The following is a 17,543-nucleotide window of genomic DNA, read 5'->3' on the forward strand; positions in this document are numbered from 1 at the left end:
CACACGTTTGGCTACAGCCTCAAGAGCCATGAGGGACGTCCACTTACGAAGCCATGAAAACAAAAAGAGACTAGTAATAGAATAGTATTTACAGGATGTACAATTATAATGGAGTTCGCGTGAGATAATGGCACTGTTGTTGGCATGTACAGAATCAAGTAATATGGACTTCAGGAGACTCTAATGAGGCAACAAACAAATAAAGTGAATTATACAAATGGACATTTTTTCACATGGGCAACTTGGTTGACAAGAGAAATGTCAAAGATGTAACATTATGTATGACATATGAGACTGTACACATTTTTCTTTTACATCAACAGACATAAATATGTAAATACTCCTTTTCAGTACAGGGATTGTGATGAACACAAAACATCTTGGTTGTGTCATCGAATACATATACAGTATATACAAAAAAAATAAACTTTTTTGGGGGGAAAAAAGGAGACTACAAGTCACAACCTCCCATCTTTTTCTTTTTTTTTTCCACAATTGTGCTTCCCTTCTTGAATGCATAAGGAAAAGAGACAGTAGCGATGGAAACATGCGTTGAACAAAAAAAAGATGTGAAAGTTTTTTTTTGTTTGTTTTTTTAAAAAACCTCGACACTGTCCTCCTCATTTTTCATTTAGTTGGAAAAGAAAAACCTTACAGGCTTTAAATAGATTTAAACACTGCAAGAAGCACGACTTTCCAGCAAACATGCATTCAACGACAGTAAAATCAAAACTAATAAATATTTAAATAATTAGTACCGGTTGTAGTCACCAGGTCTTCAGTAGCTGTCCTATAAATAAAAAGCTAAATATTTCAATTGGTGGAGAAGCACTGCTGTTATTTGTGCAAACTATCAGCTTTGACTAATGTAGTGGTTTCAGTATGATGGCGAGGAACTACAGTCAGCCATTCAGATCACAACTGTTCACGTCTGCCCAGTTCCATTATCACATTATCATTATCACGTCTTCCATAGGAAAGAAGGAAAAAAAACAAAAGGAACAGATATGAGATGGAAAACTGGCTGACTGTTTCAGTAAACTAGGAGGAGAATCTGTAAAATTACAAAAACGCGTTTAAAAAATTCTCAGAGTACACAAGTGACTCGGAGCAAGAGTCTGGCACAAATATCAGTTTTTTCGAAATTTTAACCCTGAACCAGGGCTGAAATTAAGGCATCACCGTTTGTTCAAGTTTCTTACAAAGCCTACTCTATATCAACTATAAAACTGTTTGTAGTCCAGTGCTCAAGGCCATTTATGATGTAAGTGGATGGAAACTGTTTTTTTTTTAGTTCCATAAGGTAGCACCAAAAATGGCAAATGGGACAAAGCATGATCCCATCACAGTTTATCGTTTTTGTGTAATTTTTAACAGAAATGGAGACAAACCTTAACAAAAAAAAAAAAAGGTGCGTCACAATACGTGAAGTTGAATGTTGCACAAAACGTGAAGCGCTTTTGACATCGGACTGGACAAAAGAAGAAAGAGAATTTCATGCGTCAACAATGTGGTAAGGGTGTATGTTGTCGTTTTAGAAAGACAGCAGACGAATGGTGGAGACGTGGATCCGGCGCAGTGTGACTGGACAATGCAGTGTCTGTATGATCCGACAGGCCCAGGGTCAGTTGGTCCTGTCCAGTGCAAAAATGCTATCCGATCACCTTATTGGTCCATCTTAAATGTCCTCAGACCATGTTTGCCAGCTCTGTCGAATCCGTTTCTGAATCCGTCTCGCTGTCCCTGAAAGGAAACGGCGTCTTTAGTTGGAATTCTGCTCGTCGAGACGCACAAAACGTGACAGAGCACAGGATTTGAGTGTTTTAGCCTTACCTCTGTTCCTGTAACAGTTTGCGGTTGCCTTGCCTCCTCTCCTCATCGATGGGATACGAGTACAATATCCCCAGCCCGATGAAGATGAGAATAATGGGGGCGGCCGAAACCAGCATTTTCAAGGTTAAATGCACTTCATCTGGTTGCGTGCAGCCTCGAGTGAAGTAGCCAGCAAAACTAAAAAAAACAGAAGAAATACATTTGTGAACTTCAAACCCACAAAATCACTGATTCAAAGGCCAAAATGTAAAATCAGTCTTGTGATGCAGACATCACTCACACACACACACACACACAAGTCCTTCTGTATTTAATCAAATATATCCAAAAGGAATGCCTTGCTTCGAAATGGGATTTAAGTGCCAGGAGACTTGGCTTAGCCTCATTTCAACCTTTTCATCATTATGCCCCACTTTTTTTTAGATAAAAAAACATGAATGAAAGTGCAAATAAACAAGTTTCATACACATTTATGTCAGAACTTACTCTAAACTGAGCGTGGAAACACCCAGAGAGACTCCAGAGGCAAATTTGGTGAAGAAAACGTAGAAGGAGTAAAAGAGAGCTTCGTGGCCAGTGGAGGTGGGGTTCTGCACTTTGAAATCGTCAACAACATCAGGCAGCATGGACCTGAGAGAGAGAGAGAGGAAAAAGGTCAGATTAAGCAGAGGCTTTTTACACCAAATACACTTTGATGCTGCTGCACCGCAGAGACGGCGGAGTTCTTACCAGGGCAGCAGGAAGGCTGAAGCCACTCCCACACCAGCAGCAAGGGAGACGATGTAGGTGACAATCAGGTTACTCTTCACACACACCACCAGGATCAAGAAGGGAATCACAGACTGGAAAGAAGAGAGTTGCATTAGACCACTGACGAAATAATACATTCATAATACGCATGACTTAGAAGAGGTGTGTCGCGGTGATTGTGGGTCTTACCAAGCTGCCAAAATAAACCGATGTCTTTTTTCCAAAGCGAGTGAGAAACCACTGCCAGAACGGGATGGCCAAGGTAGCGGAAAGCTGAGGAGAAAAAAAAACAAAAAATTACATTTCTGGTTAACGAGCGGTTTTGTTTAAACACACAAAAAAAACACAGTAAAATGGGATGGTTTTCTGTCACGTTGCACGAGAGGTCAGCTTCACACTTTCAGCGCACCGATGCAGAAGCACCTCTTGACCTCACATGCCTGCCAAACCCAACAGTGATGGTGGGGGGGGGAATAACAAATTTGTGTTTTTCACAATTTCACACGGGGTCATCCAAAACCGCTCCACAGGGGATCCCCGTGTTAGACTAAGGTAAAGTTTAGATAAAGAAACACCAGCTTTTCCAGTGGATCCAAGTGAGACCTGACGGCGTGATAAACTTTATCTCACTGCAGATACATCATTTAATATCTTTCTTATTTGCACAAGTGAGGTTTTTTTTATTTTTATGATACTTTGACACCAACACCTCCATTAGCCTTATCAGCCTTTCCCTCATCATTATCTCTTCTCAGACTTTATCTTACAAATGGACATCATAAAGCAAATCATATACAGGAGACTGCAGTGTGTTGGCGCTACAATGCTCCTCCACTGACACAAAACACTGTCCAGCCCTTTAAAACCATATTAAATTGCTGTGTTCAATGTCCTGAACAGCATGCTTTCTGCAACGTGCCTCACGACAACAAAAAAGAACAAGAACGGACAAGGTCATGTTTTGTTTGAGACTGCTCGGTGAACTCCCCCGCTGCTCTCACGCGGTATTCCGTTACATTTGACCTCTGCAGTTTTCCTTTATATAAACCTGCTTAGTTTGATTTGTGTAAGCGATCTTTGCGCTAAGAAGAGCTGAGCTTCTCACATGAGGCTGCTGTCTCGTCAAATCACTGAAGGCGAGGATTAGGATCTCTCTGAAGGTAACTTCAGGAAGACCACTTTCTTTGAAAGCTCAGCTTCCAAGGCTCTTAAAAGTAATTTCTCTGAATAAATGTACTTTAAAAAAAAAGAAAAGGTCGCTGCTTTGGCTTCTTAATCCTTTCCATAAAGTAAAGGATCAAAAGTATGTAATCTTTCCAACCTCTTTGGCCTGCGCTGTCTCACCCTGTACAGTTGGCACATTTGAACTAATTGGGTTTAAAACCCTGTCATGGACTAAGTCAAAAATGTCTCATGGGATGCATGTTTATGTAGAAGATGAGCCAAGACACGAAGGGCACTGTACTGTGGCTCCTCTACTGTCTGTGGGAAAGTGATGCCATTCAGGCAGAGTGGACACACATCATGGACAACACAGTGGCTTTGTAACTGAAGACAATTTATGGGCTCAGTTGGGGAGCCAGGGTTTTGTCTGCCACCTGAAGCTAATGGAGATGATGAGGGACATGCAGTCATTGCTATGGGAACTGAAAATGCCACCTTTGCATGCGTGTGTGTGTGTTTGTGTGTGCTCACCATGATGACCAGCAGAATATTTTGGAAATCGTTTCTGAATCCCAGTGTGGAGCTGCAGAACAGGGCGAAGTTTCCCTCCAGGAGCTGCAGGAAGGAGCACAGAGATCCAGTCAAATGTGTGAAAACACCTTAAAAACACTCTTTGGTGAGTGTGCAGCATGTGTGTGCCTCTTGACAGTCATTCATATTTGAGGACACAAGCAGTAACCTAGGACTTTCACTGTCTTTATACTCACCATGAACCCCAGTGAGGTGAAGAGGAAAACCATGACCAGTTTGGCGTACGGTCCGTGCCCCATCACCAACTTAATTCCCTGGAAGAAACCCATGGGCTCTGACCTGGGCCGGCATGAATCTGTAAAGGAGGGGAAAATGGGACAATTTAGGGAGGTCGCAAAAATAAATAAATAAATACAAAAATCACACTGCTTTTGCTTCTTGTAACCTTACACACACTCTTGGTACATTAGCAGCACTTCCTATACCAAGAAATGTGACTCAGACCCGTCGCTGGTCACAAGGCTTCTGAATTAACCAAAGCCTGAGTGCTTTCAGTTGTCAGCCCACAGTCATACCATAATGTACAGCTCTGACTGTGCATCTCTATTGGACTACAGCAGACGTACGAGCAGCAGCTGTGTCACATGGATGACGCGAGCTCTCATCTGTGTCTAACTGATAACTCGAATGACTTCATTAGTGAGACCGTGAACACGGGCTCACATTACAACCATTTATTCATCAAGCTTTAAAATGCTCATAATTGGAATCTGAATTGAAAGATAAGCAGATTAATTCTCTACCTTTTTGCTCTCTCACGCCAAAGAAAAGAACGAGAGCGCAGAGGATATAGATTATGCAGATGACACCAGAGGCAATCATGTAGGCGGCTTTCTGTGAAGAGAGAGAGAGAGAGCGACAGGTGGTTAGAAAATCAAAGTTGTCATCCAAACTAACAACGAGGTGACTACAGTTGTATTAGCCTGCTTACCGTGTGATCCAGGGAAATGACATGCTCAGAGCTGTTGAGTCCAGCGGTCGAGTTGAAGTCTGCTAGGAGATCACCGGGTCGTGGGACGCAGGGCGCGTTGGCCATGCCGACGATCTGCCCCTGGATCGCAGTACCAAGCACAGTACCCAGAACCTCCACCGTCATCCCTGATTGGGGGGAAAAATTAGAAATTTGGTCAGTGAAGAATAATTTTTTTTAATTTTGCATCATGTGGAGGATAAAGTGGTAGAATACTCACTGTAGGCAGTGGCTGAGTCTCGCTCCTTCTGCTCCGAGCTGATGAACATGGTGAGGGCAGAGTATGGCACATGGAAGCACTGTTACAAAGAAGTAGAGAGAAATTAGATATGTTTTTTTTCAGGGCCGATACCGATTGTTAGCAGTCAAGGAGGCCGTTGACCGATATTTGGAGCCAATATTCATTTGCTGGAAAAGTGAAAATAAAGGCGTCAAATTTTGGAATAATGTAGAGACATAACTTTAAGATAAAAAAAAAAAAAACATTAGACAATAGACAACTTTATTTTAAAATGAAGGACCGTCTTATAAAGTTAACTGAAATTCTAAATAAATAAATAAATGTATCTCTTATCAGTCGGATAAAAAAAAAAGGCGAAATAATCGGTCTATCCCTCGAAGCTACATTGTTTATTAGCTTAGCACAAAAACCGGAAGAAATGGAAGTGCCTCAGAGTAAAACATATACTGCAGGTGTTAAAACAGTAGTTAAAACAGTTAAAACAGTAGTTAAGTTAAGCATTAAAATCCAAAACAAGGAAATATAAAATGTAGGCCATAACCAAGAAATTATGCAGCACAAACAAGTTATAAACACAACCGGTTTGTCTTTGTGCTAACTTGGCACTGCTAAGCTATGCAACCATTCTCCTGGCTGCTCGTTAAAGTTTATTTTATGAAATGAAAATATATGCTGACAGAAATATATAGGTTATATTCAGCACTTCACGATAATGAAAGAATATACATGAAAAAAAAGGTTACACAAGGCTGGTGCCCTCATAACCTCGACTGTACATATTATAATCATGAGTCACTGGGAGTGTGAAAGGGCTGTGAGTGTAATGTAATGTAAAAAAAAATTCTATTGGGTAATCAAACATGACTATATACTAAACACAATGAACAAGTCTCGTGTGTGTGCATGTGTGCACGTGCGTGATACTCACAGTCTGAAGTGACTGGAAGAGGCAGTAGAAGAAAAGGTACCAGATGACTTTGCCATTCTCAAAGGGAGGAACGTACCAAATGAGGAAATAGGAAAGCACAGCCAGAGGGGTGGACAGCAGGATCCTACACATGGGGAGGGGGGAGAGAAAGGGGACAAAAACAACAACATCAGTGGATGAAAAACGTGGCCCTGCTCAAGCGTGACATGCATTCACAAACGCTCTGTAAACAGTCACAGTGGAGCCAGGGGTTGGGGGGGCACTCATTACGTAACACATCGTGACCACAAAGTACATCTTCCATTCAGTCTGTGCCAAACTTTCCTTAGCTGAGGTGACGTTGAGTTTCCTACTTTTTCACCCCCCCCTTTCGTCATCTTCCTGGTATTGTCATACACGGAACGGTGCGTGCACAGGGCCGGATGTGAGGGTTGTAAGACGAGTTTGAGAGCTTGAGCTAATGAAAAAAAACAAACGCACACGTACGCACAGCTCTGTGGTCCAGTTGGTGGGAAGTGAGGAAGTACTACTTCCTTACTCTCATGCATATATAGTTTACCTGGGTAGTTGTGTTTTACTCGTCTATATTTATTGGCCAAAACCTCTGCATTCTACCAAAACTTAAAACATGCACTACCATTCAAAAGTTTAGGCTCACTTAGAAATTATTTGTGAAGGAAAAGCATGTTATTTTCAATGAATATAGCATTCAATTAATCAGAAATACACTCCATCCATTGTTAATGTGGTAAACGACTATTCTAGCTGCAAACTGCTGGTTTTTAATGGAATATGTACAGGTGTATAGAGGACCATTTCCAGTGTTCTAATGGGACATTGTGTTTGTTGATCGCATTAGAAGGCTATTGGATGATTAGAAAACCCTTGTGCAATGATGATGGTTCTTTGATGAAAAGGCACAATTATTATTTAGAATAAAGAAATAATTATTTCTAATCTTGTCAATGTCTTGACTATATTTTCTATTCATTTTGCAACTCTTTTAAAAATTGTATAGGTGACCCCAAGCTTTTGAACGGTAGTGTAACTGCAGGTTAATTTCCAGTATTCATAGGACGAACAGTATAAGTAGAACTATACGCTTATAAGATAATCAGTCCTTATGTGTTCATGCCATTGTATGATTAGCATTGCAGAAATATGACGTGTGTGGAATTGCTCTCATCACTTCCTACGACTACACAACATCCTCCCTATGGTGAAATCGATGCCGTCCAATCAGAACAGAGTTTGAGAGTGGGGCCATATCTCGGATGTGCAGGAAGGCGAGAACAAAAAAGAAAAAGGGTGGCACGATGTTGAACAGGAAGCAGAGCAAGGGAATATGTGTGTCCGTGTATTCCCTGTGGGAATTGCTGATTTATTCCTTATCGGAACGGATATGACACATTTTTGCAACAGACGCGTGATGCGGTCACTGTAGAAAATAATGACGCACGTTCTCGACCACGGTTCCTGCTCCTGTCTGCTAAAAAATATTAAATAATAGAAAAAAAAAGGTGCCCATGAAAATCAGAGTGTTTTACTGCAGACTCACTGCTGATCAACTTAATCCGAAACTGCACGAGAGCGAAACATCAGGGGGAGCAGCATTCAGCGAGCTCCTTCACTTGTATAATTTAATTAACTTTACACCTGTGGATAGTTTAGCTGGGCGTGTGTGTGTGTGTGTGTGTGTGTGTGCAAGGAGTGGTGTTCAAATTAAAGCAGATGTTTTATGTTGTAATGACAACACACCACTCCCTACTCTGTCTGCACGACAATTCAGAGGGAATTGTACATAGAGGCATACTAAAACACGTCTGAAATGGACTTTATTTGCAGTTTAAGATAATAAAAAAAATGTTCCAGTCAGATCTTGTATATTGCATTCCATTTTTAATCCAGTTTGCAGAGCTAAGCTGAGAATGTACACTGTGCTTGCAAGAATGCAGTGACACAGAAGGCAGCCCACCCTCCTGCTCTCCCCTCCTGGAATCATATTTAAAAGTCCTGAAATAGCCGTGCTGCTGACTGGACTGCAGAATTTATATTTACAGGACCGACAGCTATGAACTGTGAAGACTTCATTCATTCATTCATTCATTCCTCTGGTAAGCTATGGTTTATGTAAAGAAAGAGGAAGTTTGGATAACGATGATAAAACAAGAGCTTGTGAAATTTTAGACTTTCTTTCTTAAGTAATAGCCCCACGCGACGTTTAGAGAAGTAAAACGCTTAATTTAAATAAATAAATAAAACCTCCGGTATTGACTAAATGTTACTTGTAAATTTGGTGGAAGACAAATAACACATTCAGGTCTTTGTTGGTGAAAAAGGCAAACGATCCAAAGTCAAACACATTTATTTAAATGTGTGATCAGGGGAATGGCACAGGCCTGGAGTCAGCGGTACAGCAACAGAGACACTCATTCTGCTGCTCCCACGTCTTGAACTGAAGTAACCCTGCTCTTTAGAAAAAAATCCTAACAGTCCCTTTTCGGGCCGACGCCATTGGCTGAGCCTGGTGGTGTGTTGTGGGCTGGACCAATGACAAAGCTGCTCAACCAGTCTCGCCCTCCCCCCGCTTCCGAGACAGATTTTTCAAATAGGGCATAACCAGCGCCTTACTCACCGCCTCACATCTTCGCGAGTGAACGGAGGATAATGCAACGTAACATACCAGACATTCCTCCTCCTTTTCCTCTTCCTGCGATCCCCCCCAAACACACACACCCCCATCAGCAACCACACCCCATTTCTGACAACAACGGTGCAGCTCGTATAGAGCAGGCAAGAAGACCTTTTCAGGGACTATTTAGTTTGATTGAAGCATCAGCATTCTCTGTATGAACATGCTGTGCGCTGTGCATCATCTTCATTTCAAAACCCATAGATTATGCATTCAGGAAAAATGATAGGATTATATATACTATATAGTGCTCTAAATTAATAATACTGAAGGCACCCACGAGGGAAAATGCCACAGGAAACTGAAGTGAGGACCACAAGGGATCTTTGTAGCTGCGTCCAGCTCACTATACTGTGCTCCTTTGTGAATTGAGTAATGAGGGTGATTATATTTTCAATCAAAGCATCTACACAAGCTGGTGCAACACCGTGTCCTGCATGCACCTGTGGTTCACACTTGGCGTCTTCCATTTTTAACCCCCCCCCCCTCCCAAACACTGGTACCCAATACTGCCAGTAGCTCCGAAACATCTACAGTGTTGACACGTAGCTGGCGGTCGCTGTTAGCCGCCGCTCGCACCGACACCCTACACCTCGCTCGATCTCGCACACCCATGTGAATTACACCCTTCGCACAAGGACCCGCGAGTTCCAGGAGGGTCAGCAATGTTTTTTTCGACCAGGAACAGAAGTCACAGTCCAACATACATACTCGCACAATCAAACGGCGTAGGTCGCTGAGAAAGTAAGAGGCGGGACGTGGGGGGAGGGTGGGCCGACAAACAGAAAAGGGTCAGTAACCTTTCTGTGAAAAGGCCCCCCCCACAAAAGCATTAGAGCACCCCACTCCCACAGTCTGACTGCCACAGATATCTTCAAGATACTGGACAAAAAACAACTACCTTGAAGATTAATTCGTACAAATAAGCAATATCAAAATGTCCAGTGGCTGAAAATTAGGTATATCACACATACAGAGATGCTAGTGTCTGATTTCTACACAGAATTCTCTCTGAAATGTGGATTGTGTGCACTTCCTGTTAGAATTACACTCAATGGCAGCAGGTAAAAGCTACATTTGCCAAAACCCTGCAAATCGCCACATTGTGGGGGAAATGCATGAAACTAATGTCACAGGAGCTTTTCTGTAAAAGCACACACATACAGAAGGCTTTGTTTTGGAGTTTGAGAGTGATCCGGTCTGGGCCACAGTTAAGTGTGTGTGTGTGTGTGTGAAGGGAGGTGGTGCTTGATTGAACATATACGCACTATGTGAAACAAGTACTACTGGAGTAACAGCAACAGCATGACCCACATTAACCCCTCATGGGAGATGACGCTGGTGAGTCCCGAGACAAAACTCCACCCCTAAACAGTGACACATGTACAGTGTGCGGCTGGAAAACTTCAACCCTGACCTTGAGGCCCCACATGAGCATCTACCAAAGGAAATATGTGACAACAGGAACTTCAATTACATATTGCTTCATCAACAAGATGGCAATATTTTAGGCCAAGAAGGAAAATGACCAATATCAGATATGAAAAAAACAGCAAATTTGCTCAACCTACCAGGGCAACATGCGTCCAAAACGTGTCCATGGGCTTCGAGAGACCAGGAATCCCACTGTGGGGTCCGTCACCGCGTCCCATGCTCGGCCCCCAAAAAGGATGATGGAAGCATAGAAGGGATCGAGCTGTGAAAGTAGAGGATACAAGGATTAGTGCATCTGGGCCAGTAATAGAAATGTTACTTAATGTGTTCAAGAATAACACAGAGCTGTCATGAGTAAGGTGATAAACGACTGAAGGTTTTGACAGCGCTGCACACTGGAATAAAGGTCAGCAGAGGGGCGAAAACTCGACTCCTGACTGTACAATCTGCACCATGCTGTGTCAACCAACAGGCTCATGGTCGCTGGACAAAGCCAAATCCTGGGAGGCCATTGACTTACACATTATTTGGGCCCTAACCCAGAGATTAGTGTCGGAGCCTATTAAAGTGAGCCAACTCTCGCGTCCCCACCCTTGCATTTTTCAGAACAAACCCCTTTAAGCCTTTTCATACAGTTGAGCCCAGTCCCGGGCGCAGTACTGGAAACAAGGGAAACTTTTTTCCATCTCTTCATTTTATCCAGGACAGTCAAAGCATTTGTTGGCTTGGGGTTGGCTATCACATTGTCCTGTATGTACCCTTATGAAAAGAGGTGAGGGGGGGGCACAGGAGGGGATCATGTGCAGCTCCATGCCGTCAAGCCTTTAAATGCCGACTCAAGTGCAAGGTGGACACTAGGTCCCATCTTGAGGACAGTATCCTTTAAGGACACCGGGGCGGGGTGGTTATAATTAGGGAGGGCGATATAAATGTGACACTCAATGTTAGGACTACTTTAAATATAAAATCAGTCAACTCACCTGAGCAACATCTAGCAGATAAATCTGCAGAAAGAAGCCAAGGGCACATCCAGTGATCTGGTACGGGGCTCCGCCGATGGCATAGCAGATCTTGTTGCAGACTGATAACCTGTTCCTGTTCTCGTGCTGGGGAAATGTAAACAAGGAAGAACGTCAGGAAAAACCACAGGAGCACATAATATGTATAAAAAAGTGGATTTTGGGTTATATAAACCCATAAATACTACACATTGTCCCTTTAAGGAAAGTGTCCTTGATGCATTTTTCTGTTGTGCAAGAACCTTGTTCAGGCGTTGGCCTAGCCTGCCTAATTATAGGAGGGGTTATGTCTGCAAAATCAAAGAGAGCAGTTTAACCCTAATGACCTGTTTGTAAATCAGCAGCACACTATTTAGCAGTGTGCTGGCCTGGCTTCGAAATACTTTACTTTCCCCAATTTGTGTCTCAACTATTTAATCCTCTCGCTGTGGCCCATGTAGTCTCTTTACTCCCACTTATTTATCACTAGGCCGATTAAGACAGTAACACATTTTTTAAGTGCCTTGCAAAGAATGCGGCATAAATTCCCAATCACCAGAGAGGTAGCTGGAGAGGCCACAGAGGAACCTTTGAGTCCATTCTCCTTTGTCCGTTTCACTGTATGTGATAACTCCTTCGACTAACTATTTTGTCATGGCGACATCAGTGTCGATCTGTCAGGACACCATGGTCACAGACGCCAGACTCCAGGGCGACCGCACCTGAGAAAGCCTGAACTGACACGACTCTGAAATGGAAGGCTGCCAGTCTGACCAGAGCTCTGACCACGGTTGCCCACACTGTGTTGTGAAAACACACCACTCCTCCCCGGCCAATCAGGACGCGGAGTTTGGTGCAGGCTAATCTGCTCTGCTTTTCAAGTGGTCAGAGTATGACTGTACTACTGTTGATAGCGTTTAGACACATTTCGAGGACGGCGTAAGTTTTGTGAGAATGACCTTGAGCTGCAGGTGCATTCCAGCATGTATCGCACGAAAACCAGCACTGGCCTCATCCTCACGCCACTGCATGCTGTCATGTTGATACACCCAACCGTGCCTTTGTTTAGGTGACAAAATGAGACTGTGTGGCCCGAGATGAGACACCTCAAAGCACACATGCAAATCATGTCATGGTGTGGTGAGAATCAACGGAATGTTGTCCCGTCTCTAACTTTTCCACGCCATGTGACGCGTCATCACCCCTTGAATTCTGTGATGCAGCTGTAAGGAGTGGGTGATTGGTCATTGAAGCCTGCATGACTTTCTTTGGCAGACGGTGTACATTGGAGGAAGATCTTTCATTGTCTTAAGTTTATAACCTGCTTTACTTGTATGCATTCTTTTTTTTTTTTTTGCCCCTCCTAGTTTTAAAAAGTACACTGCAGTGAAAGCCTCCTGCCTATCACAGGTATGTGATGATGCGACAGTCTCGCCCCTTTGCTCACATGGCTTCACATCAATCCTCTTACGATATGCCACTTTGCATTAGGGATATTCATCACATCACGTATGGCACGTGAGCTATGAATGATGTGATGCAAATTCAATGGATTGAATAAGAAAATACTTGGACAATGAAGCACATGCTGGATAACAACTGTAACAAGCAGAGGGATTCATTTAAGGCTTTGTCAAACATTAAGAGGTGGATTTTTTTTGTCAAATCTTAGCAAAATAGCAAAAAAAGGCAGAAATGTTGACATGCAGTGGGGGAAGCAGTTCTCATGCTGCTGCAGCAGCTGCTGCTGCTTCCTCAGGCTCTGACACGTAGCCTTTGGAAGATACCCTCACTGCTGCGTTCACGGCTGTGGGAAATACGGAATATACCCGTGGAAATACCCCTCGATCAAAAAATAAGGGGGTGACTTTATCATGAAAGAGTTTAAAGGGCTTTCCCTATTCCAACTCACTACTATGAATGAAATAAGATGCCGATAATGCCAATTTTACTCCTTGTATAACGTTTTTTTGTTATAATTTACATATGCCAACTAGTGATGGCAACGAATGCATTGTTTCTCAGTGGTTGGTGAGGAGAGAGAACGCAGCATTTCACTATCTGGCAAATGGACCACACACACACACACACACACACACACAGAGAGAGAGACTCAGTGATGATGTGAAATGAAGAAGTATGTATAGCCTTGGTCATTAAACTCATCACATCCTCAGCCTGACTCCAAACTATCACCTGATAAAGACATTGAAAAGCTGTTCATGTGCTATTTGCTACGTCAGTGTGAAAAATGAACATGGCCATTGGCCATATTCAAATAAGGTCGCAGCCATGTGAGAAAAGAGAGTCGCATTGTAGCCCTCTGTGTGTCTGTGTGGCTATCTTTACAGGCTACAAAAGACACATTATGACCCAAAATATGTAGCTGTGTAAGAGAATATAACATGATTTCACTGGTTTGGGAGAGAATCGGTCTCCTGATAATAGTATTTTTTAAAGGGCGGGGTAGGAGTGTGCGATTATGATGTAGTGACTGAAAAATGTATGGAAAATGACAATTTGATGATTTTTATTAAATATTTCGTTAGTGTAATTTAATATGGGTCATGTACAGGGGGGAAGCCCCGTGTATATTTAAGAAAATGAAGCGAGCGCGCGCACAGCTAACCGTCACTCCCTAAAATAAATCAAATGGTTTTTTTTACCAGTGTGCTCAATTCATTCAAACGCTCATGGTTATTTTCAAACATTTGACCATTTAAAAAAAACAAAAAAAACAAAAAACGTGAAATGAATGAACCCACCTTGCTCGCGAGCGTGATGCCATCCGAGCTGACCGGTTTGTTCAATAAACTGGCGTTGGATTGTTCACCTCCTTCTCCTTTGGCCATAACAGAGCAGCTCGTTTTTTACCTCGGTACTGAACTTCACACGAAAATGCAGCAAAAATAAAGCCCCACACGGTGGAATGAGTCAGTTAAAACAGAAGAGTAACCGCTGTGAGATAGTGTCTCCCGTGCTGTTGAATCGTCGTGCTCTTCACTGTGAGTTGGCAGCAGCCGGTGGATGTAGTCATTTTTAGAGAGACCCGCCCACTTTTTCAACGTGCCATTCACCCCATGTTGGGCCACGCCCATTCTGGGGGCGGGACAAAGTCACTTTATCATAGACACTGTGAAGATATTTTAACTTTGCCTGCATATGGATTACGCACACAACAGCAATCCAACTCTACCTGGTGGTAAATCTATCTATCCATCTATCTTGTCTATATCTATCTATCTTGTCTATATCTATATACCTTGTCTATATCTATCTTGTCTATATCTATATACCTTGTCTATCTATCTATCTATCTATCTATCTATCTATCTATCTATCTATCTATCTATCTATCTATCTATCTATATTGTCTGTCTCTATCTATCTTGTCTATATCTATCTATCTATCTATCTATCTATCTATCTATCTATCTATCTATCTATCTATCTATCTATCTATCTATCTATCTTGTCTATATCTATCTATCTTGTCTACATCTATCTATCTATCTATCTATCTATCTATCTATCTATCTATCTATCTATCTATCTATCTTGTCAATATCGATCTATCTATCTCTATTATCTATATCTATCTATCTATATTATCTATATCTATCTATCTTGTCTATATCTGTCTATCTTAATTGGATTAAAGTAATCTGAAATGACAAACCTCAAACACATTATTGGGGGAAAAGACAGTGATTTATCCTGGGAAGAGAGTAAAGTTGTGGATGTCTGACGTGTTTATTCGACGAGGAAGAAAATAATTTGACAGTTTACTGTGATGTTACGTAAAGCCGAGCTTCACATAAACAAAACTGTACACGCAGGTCCTGGTGTGAGTCTGGCTGTAAATGACTGTGTTTATATTGTACTCGGTATTAAAAAGGCATCAATAAAAATAGACTGGATGCATTACTGATACTGCTGACTTTGGAGGGTCAGTGTTGTGAAATGAATAACACTGTGAAGTAAAGTCCCTGCAAACACACAAATAGTGTGAGAAACTGAAATAAACGTGTTGATCGTTGTCATCTTTAGGGCAAATAAACACGTTAACTAGTCAGTGAGCCTTATTTTGAAATGTAATCCAACCAACAAAGCTTTCAAAGCTAAGTGTGACATTTTGCAGTGTAAATGTCACAAAGGGTCAAACTAATATTTGAACAAATTGTGTATTTTGGCAAATGAGGAGCACAACAGTGTGTATACGCTCTCACACACGGGCGTGTGTGTGTGTGTGTGTGTGTGTGTGTGTGTGTGTGTGTGTGTGTGTGTGTGTGTGTGTGTGTGTGTGTAACTGGTAACTGGTCAATCCTGCGACCTCTGTTCTGACCTCCAATGATTTAAAAGTGACCATTTTAACACATTTTAATATGGACACACACACATACTGTATATAATGTAAAACCCTAGATGCATACACAAAATTCCTCATGTGGTGCAGAGCAAACAGCTCTTTTTTTTTTCTCCTTTTCATACGGCCAGAGGACGCCTGCTCGTTACCTGAGGGTTTTCTCCTCATTTCGGACTTTATTTACAAAGTGTCCTCAGCTCTGGCAGCAGTTTGTGCAGCTACATGTTCCCATTTTAGCTGACCACACATGCCATGAATCCTCCTCTATACATACAGTATACAGTAAACACACAGCACCGCTTGTCTGAATGTGCGTCTGTGTATTTTCGTAGGAGCCTCTAATTTGCAGGAGTTGTACAGATTATGTGTAATATTTACATAATGGTCACACACGCAAAAGCTCTTCTTAAAGAGGAACTTGCAGAGGAATGCACGCGGACCTTTCATTTCCCTAAAACCATTCACTAACAATACATCTGGATATTTAAATACACACACACACATGCATTTGTTTATACACACACACAGTAAAAGTGTGATAAACCTTGACCTTGCCAACTGTACACAGACGACTCACCCATGACTTTTCTGTGGAATAATCAATGTGTCACACTCACTAGATTAGATTAGAATACGCAAGGTGTTACGGCCCTTGTGCTTTATTCGGGTTGCGTTGAAGCGACGAGTTGCTGGTGTCGTCTGCGTGTCGAAATCACTGCCAGTAAAAAAAAAAAAAAGTCTGTGTGTGTGTGTGTGTGAAAGGCGAATTTTGCATAAGAGGAAGAGAGATTTGAGAAATACTGTAAGATTGAAAATGACAGACAGAGGGTTGATGAAAATCCAGACTAACCTTGGCCTTTATTGCATAAATACATGTTAAAAAACATCTGTGAAGTAGAAATAACCACTTAATATTAGATTCAAGATTCAAGATTCAAGATGCTTTATTTATCCCGAGGGAAATTATTGTGCAACAATTGGGAGGCAAAAGTGTAGCTGTACAAGAGTTAAAAGATACATAAAATAAAATAAAATAAAATAAAATAAAATAAAATAAAATAAAATAAAATAAAATAAAATAAAATAAAATAAAAATAAAAATAAAACAAAAATAAAACAAAAATAAAAGTAAAATAAACAAATAAGACAAATGCAACAAAGTGCCAAACAGAAGGAAAAACAGTAACTTACAACGGTAACTTAAATGCAACAATGCCACAAAAAAGAATCCAAAAAAAAGAATCACAGTCAACGTAGGTATATATAATATACAGCAGTACGCACGGAAATAAAATCCATGCGTACTTGAAGTTCTTGAAGTATTACAATACTTCAAGAACTTCGTTTTTAATTATTGTGCTTTTATAGGTATCACATAATCGCAGTATCGTGATATTATTGGTATTGTGGACCATGAGTTACCCTGTGATTCACCCCCCCCTCCAGCTGACAATATGACATGAAAAGGTATAGTATAAATATTTCATTACATCTTTATTAAGAAAAAAAAGATTTATATATTTCTGTGCTCACTTTTATGTCAATCTCTACTTTCCATTTTCATCTTATTGCTTGT

At 41.5% G+C, this 17,543-nt stretch overlaps 1 protein-coding gene across 1 annotated transcript; it reads right to left on the minus strand.

Moving 5' to 3' along the window:
• Window positions 1–1,415: 1,415 nt before the first annotated feature.
• Window positions 1,416–14,589, minus strand: mfsd2ab (MFSD2 lysolipid transporter A, lysophospholipid b). The gene is made up of 14 exons (XM_083900328.1): window positions 14,367–14,589; window positions 11,584–11,709; window positions 10,741–10,865; window positions 6,478–6,601; window positions 5,529–5,607; window positions 5,270–5,436; window positions 5,082–5,172; window positions 4,515–4,633; window positions 4,279–4,362; window positions 2,773–2,856; window positions 2,563–2,675; window positions 2,320–2,463; window positions 1,834–2,010; window positions 1,416–1,743 (listed from the first exon to the last, which is right to left on the minus strand). Exons 1-14 carry the CDS (start codon window positions 14,451–14,453, stop codon window positions 1,689–1,691), a joined length of 1,575 nt encoding a protein of 524 aa, XP_083756454.1. The 5' UTR covers window positions 14,454–14,589; the 3' UTR covers window positions 1,416–1,688.
• Between the last annotated feature and the right edge of the window lie 2,954 nt (window positions 14,590–17,543).

Source organism: Microchirus variegatus, assembly GCF_963457635.1.
Source record: "Microchirus variegatus genome assembly, chromosome: 13".
In the NCBI taxonomy this organism is placed as follows: Eukaryota; Metazoa; Chordata; class Actinopteri; order Pleuronectiformes; family Soleidae; genus Microchirus; species Microchirus variegatus.

Excerpts from the sequence above, each read along its gene's own strand:
- mfsd2ab (XM_083900328.1), bottom strand. The coding sequence starts at position 14,453 with ATGGCCAAAGGAGAAGGAGGTGAACAATCCAACGCCAGTTTATTGAAC. Across the intron at positions 11,710-14,366 it reads GCATCACGCTCGCGAGCAAG|CACGAGAACAGGAACAGGTT; the intron begins GTGGGTTCATTC and ends ACATTTCCCCAG. Across the intron at positions 10,866-11,583 it reads ATCTGCTAGATGTTGCTCAG|CTCGATCCCTTCTATGCTTC; the intron begins GTGAGTTGACTG and ends CTACTTTCACAG.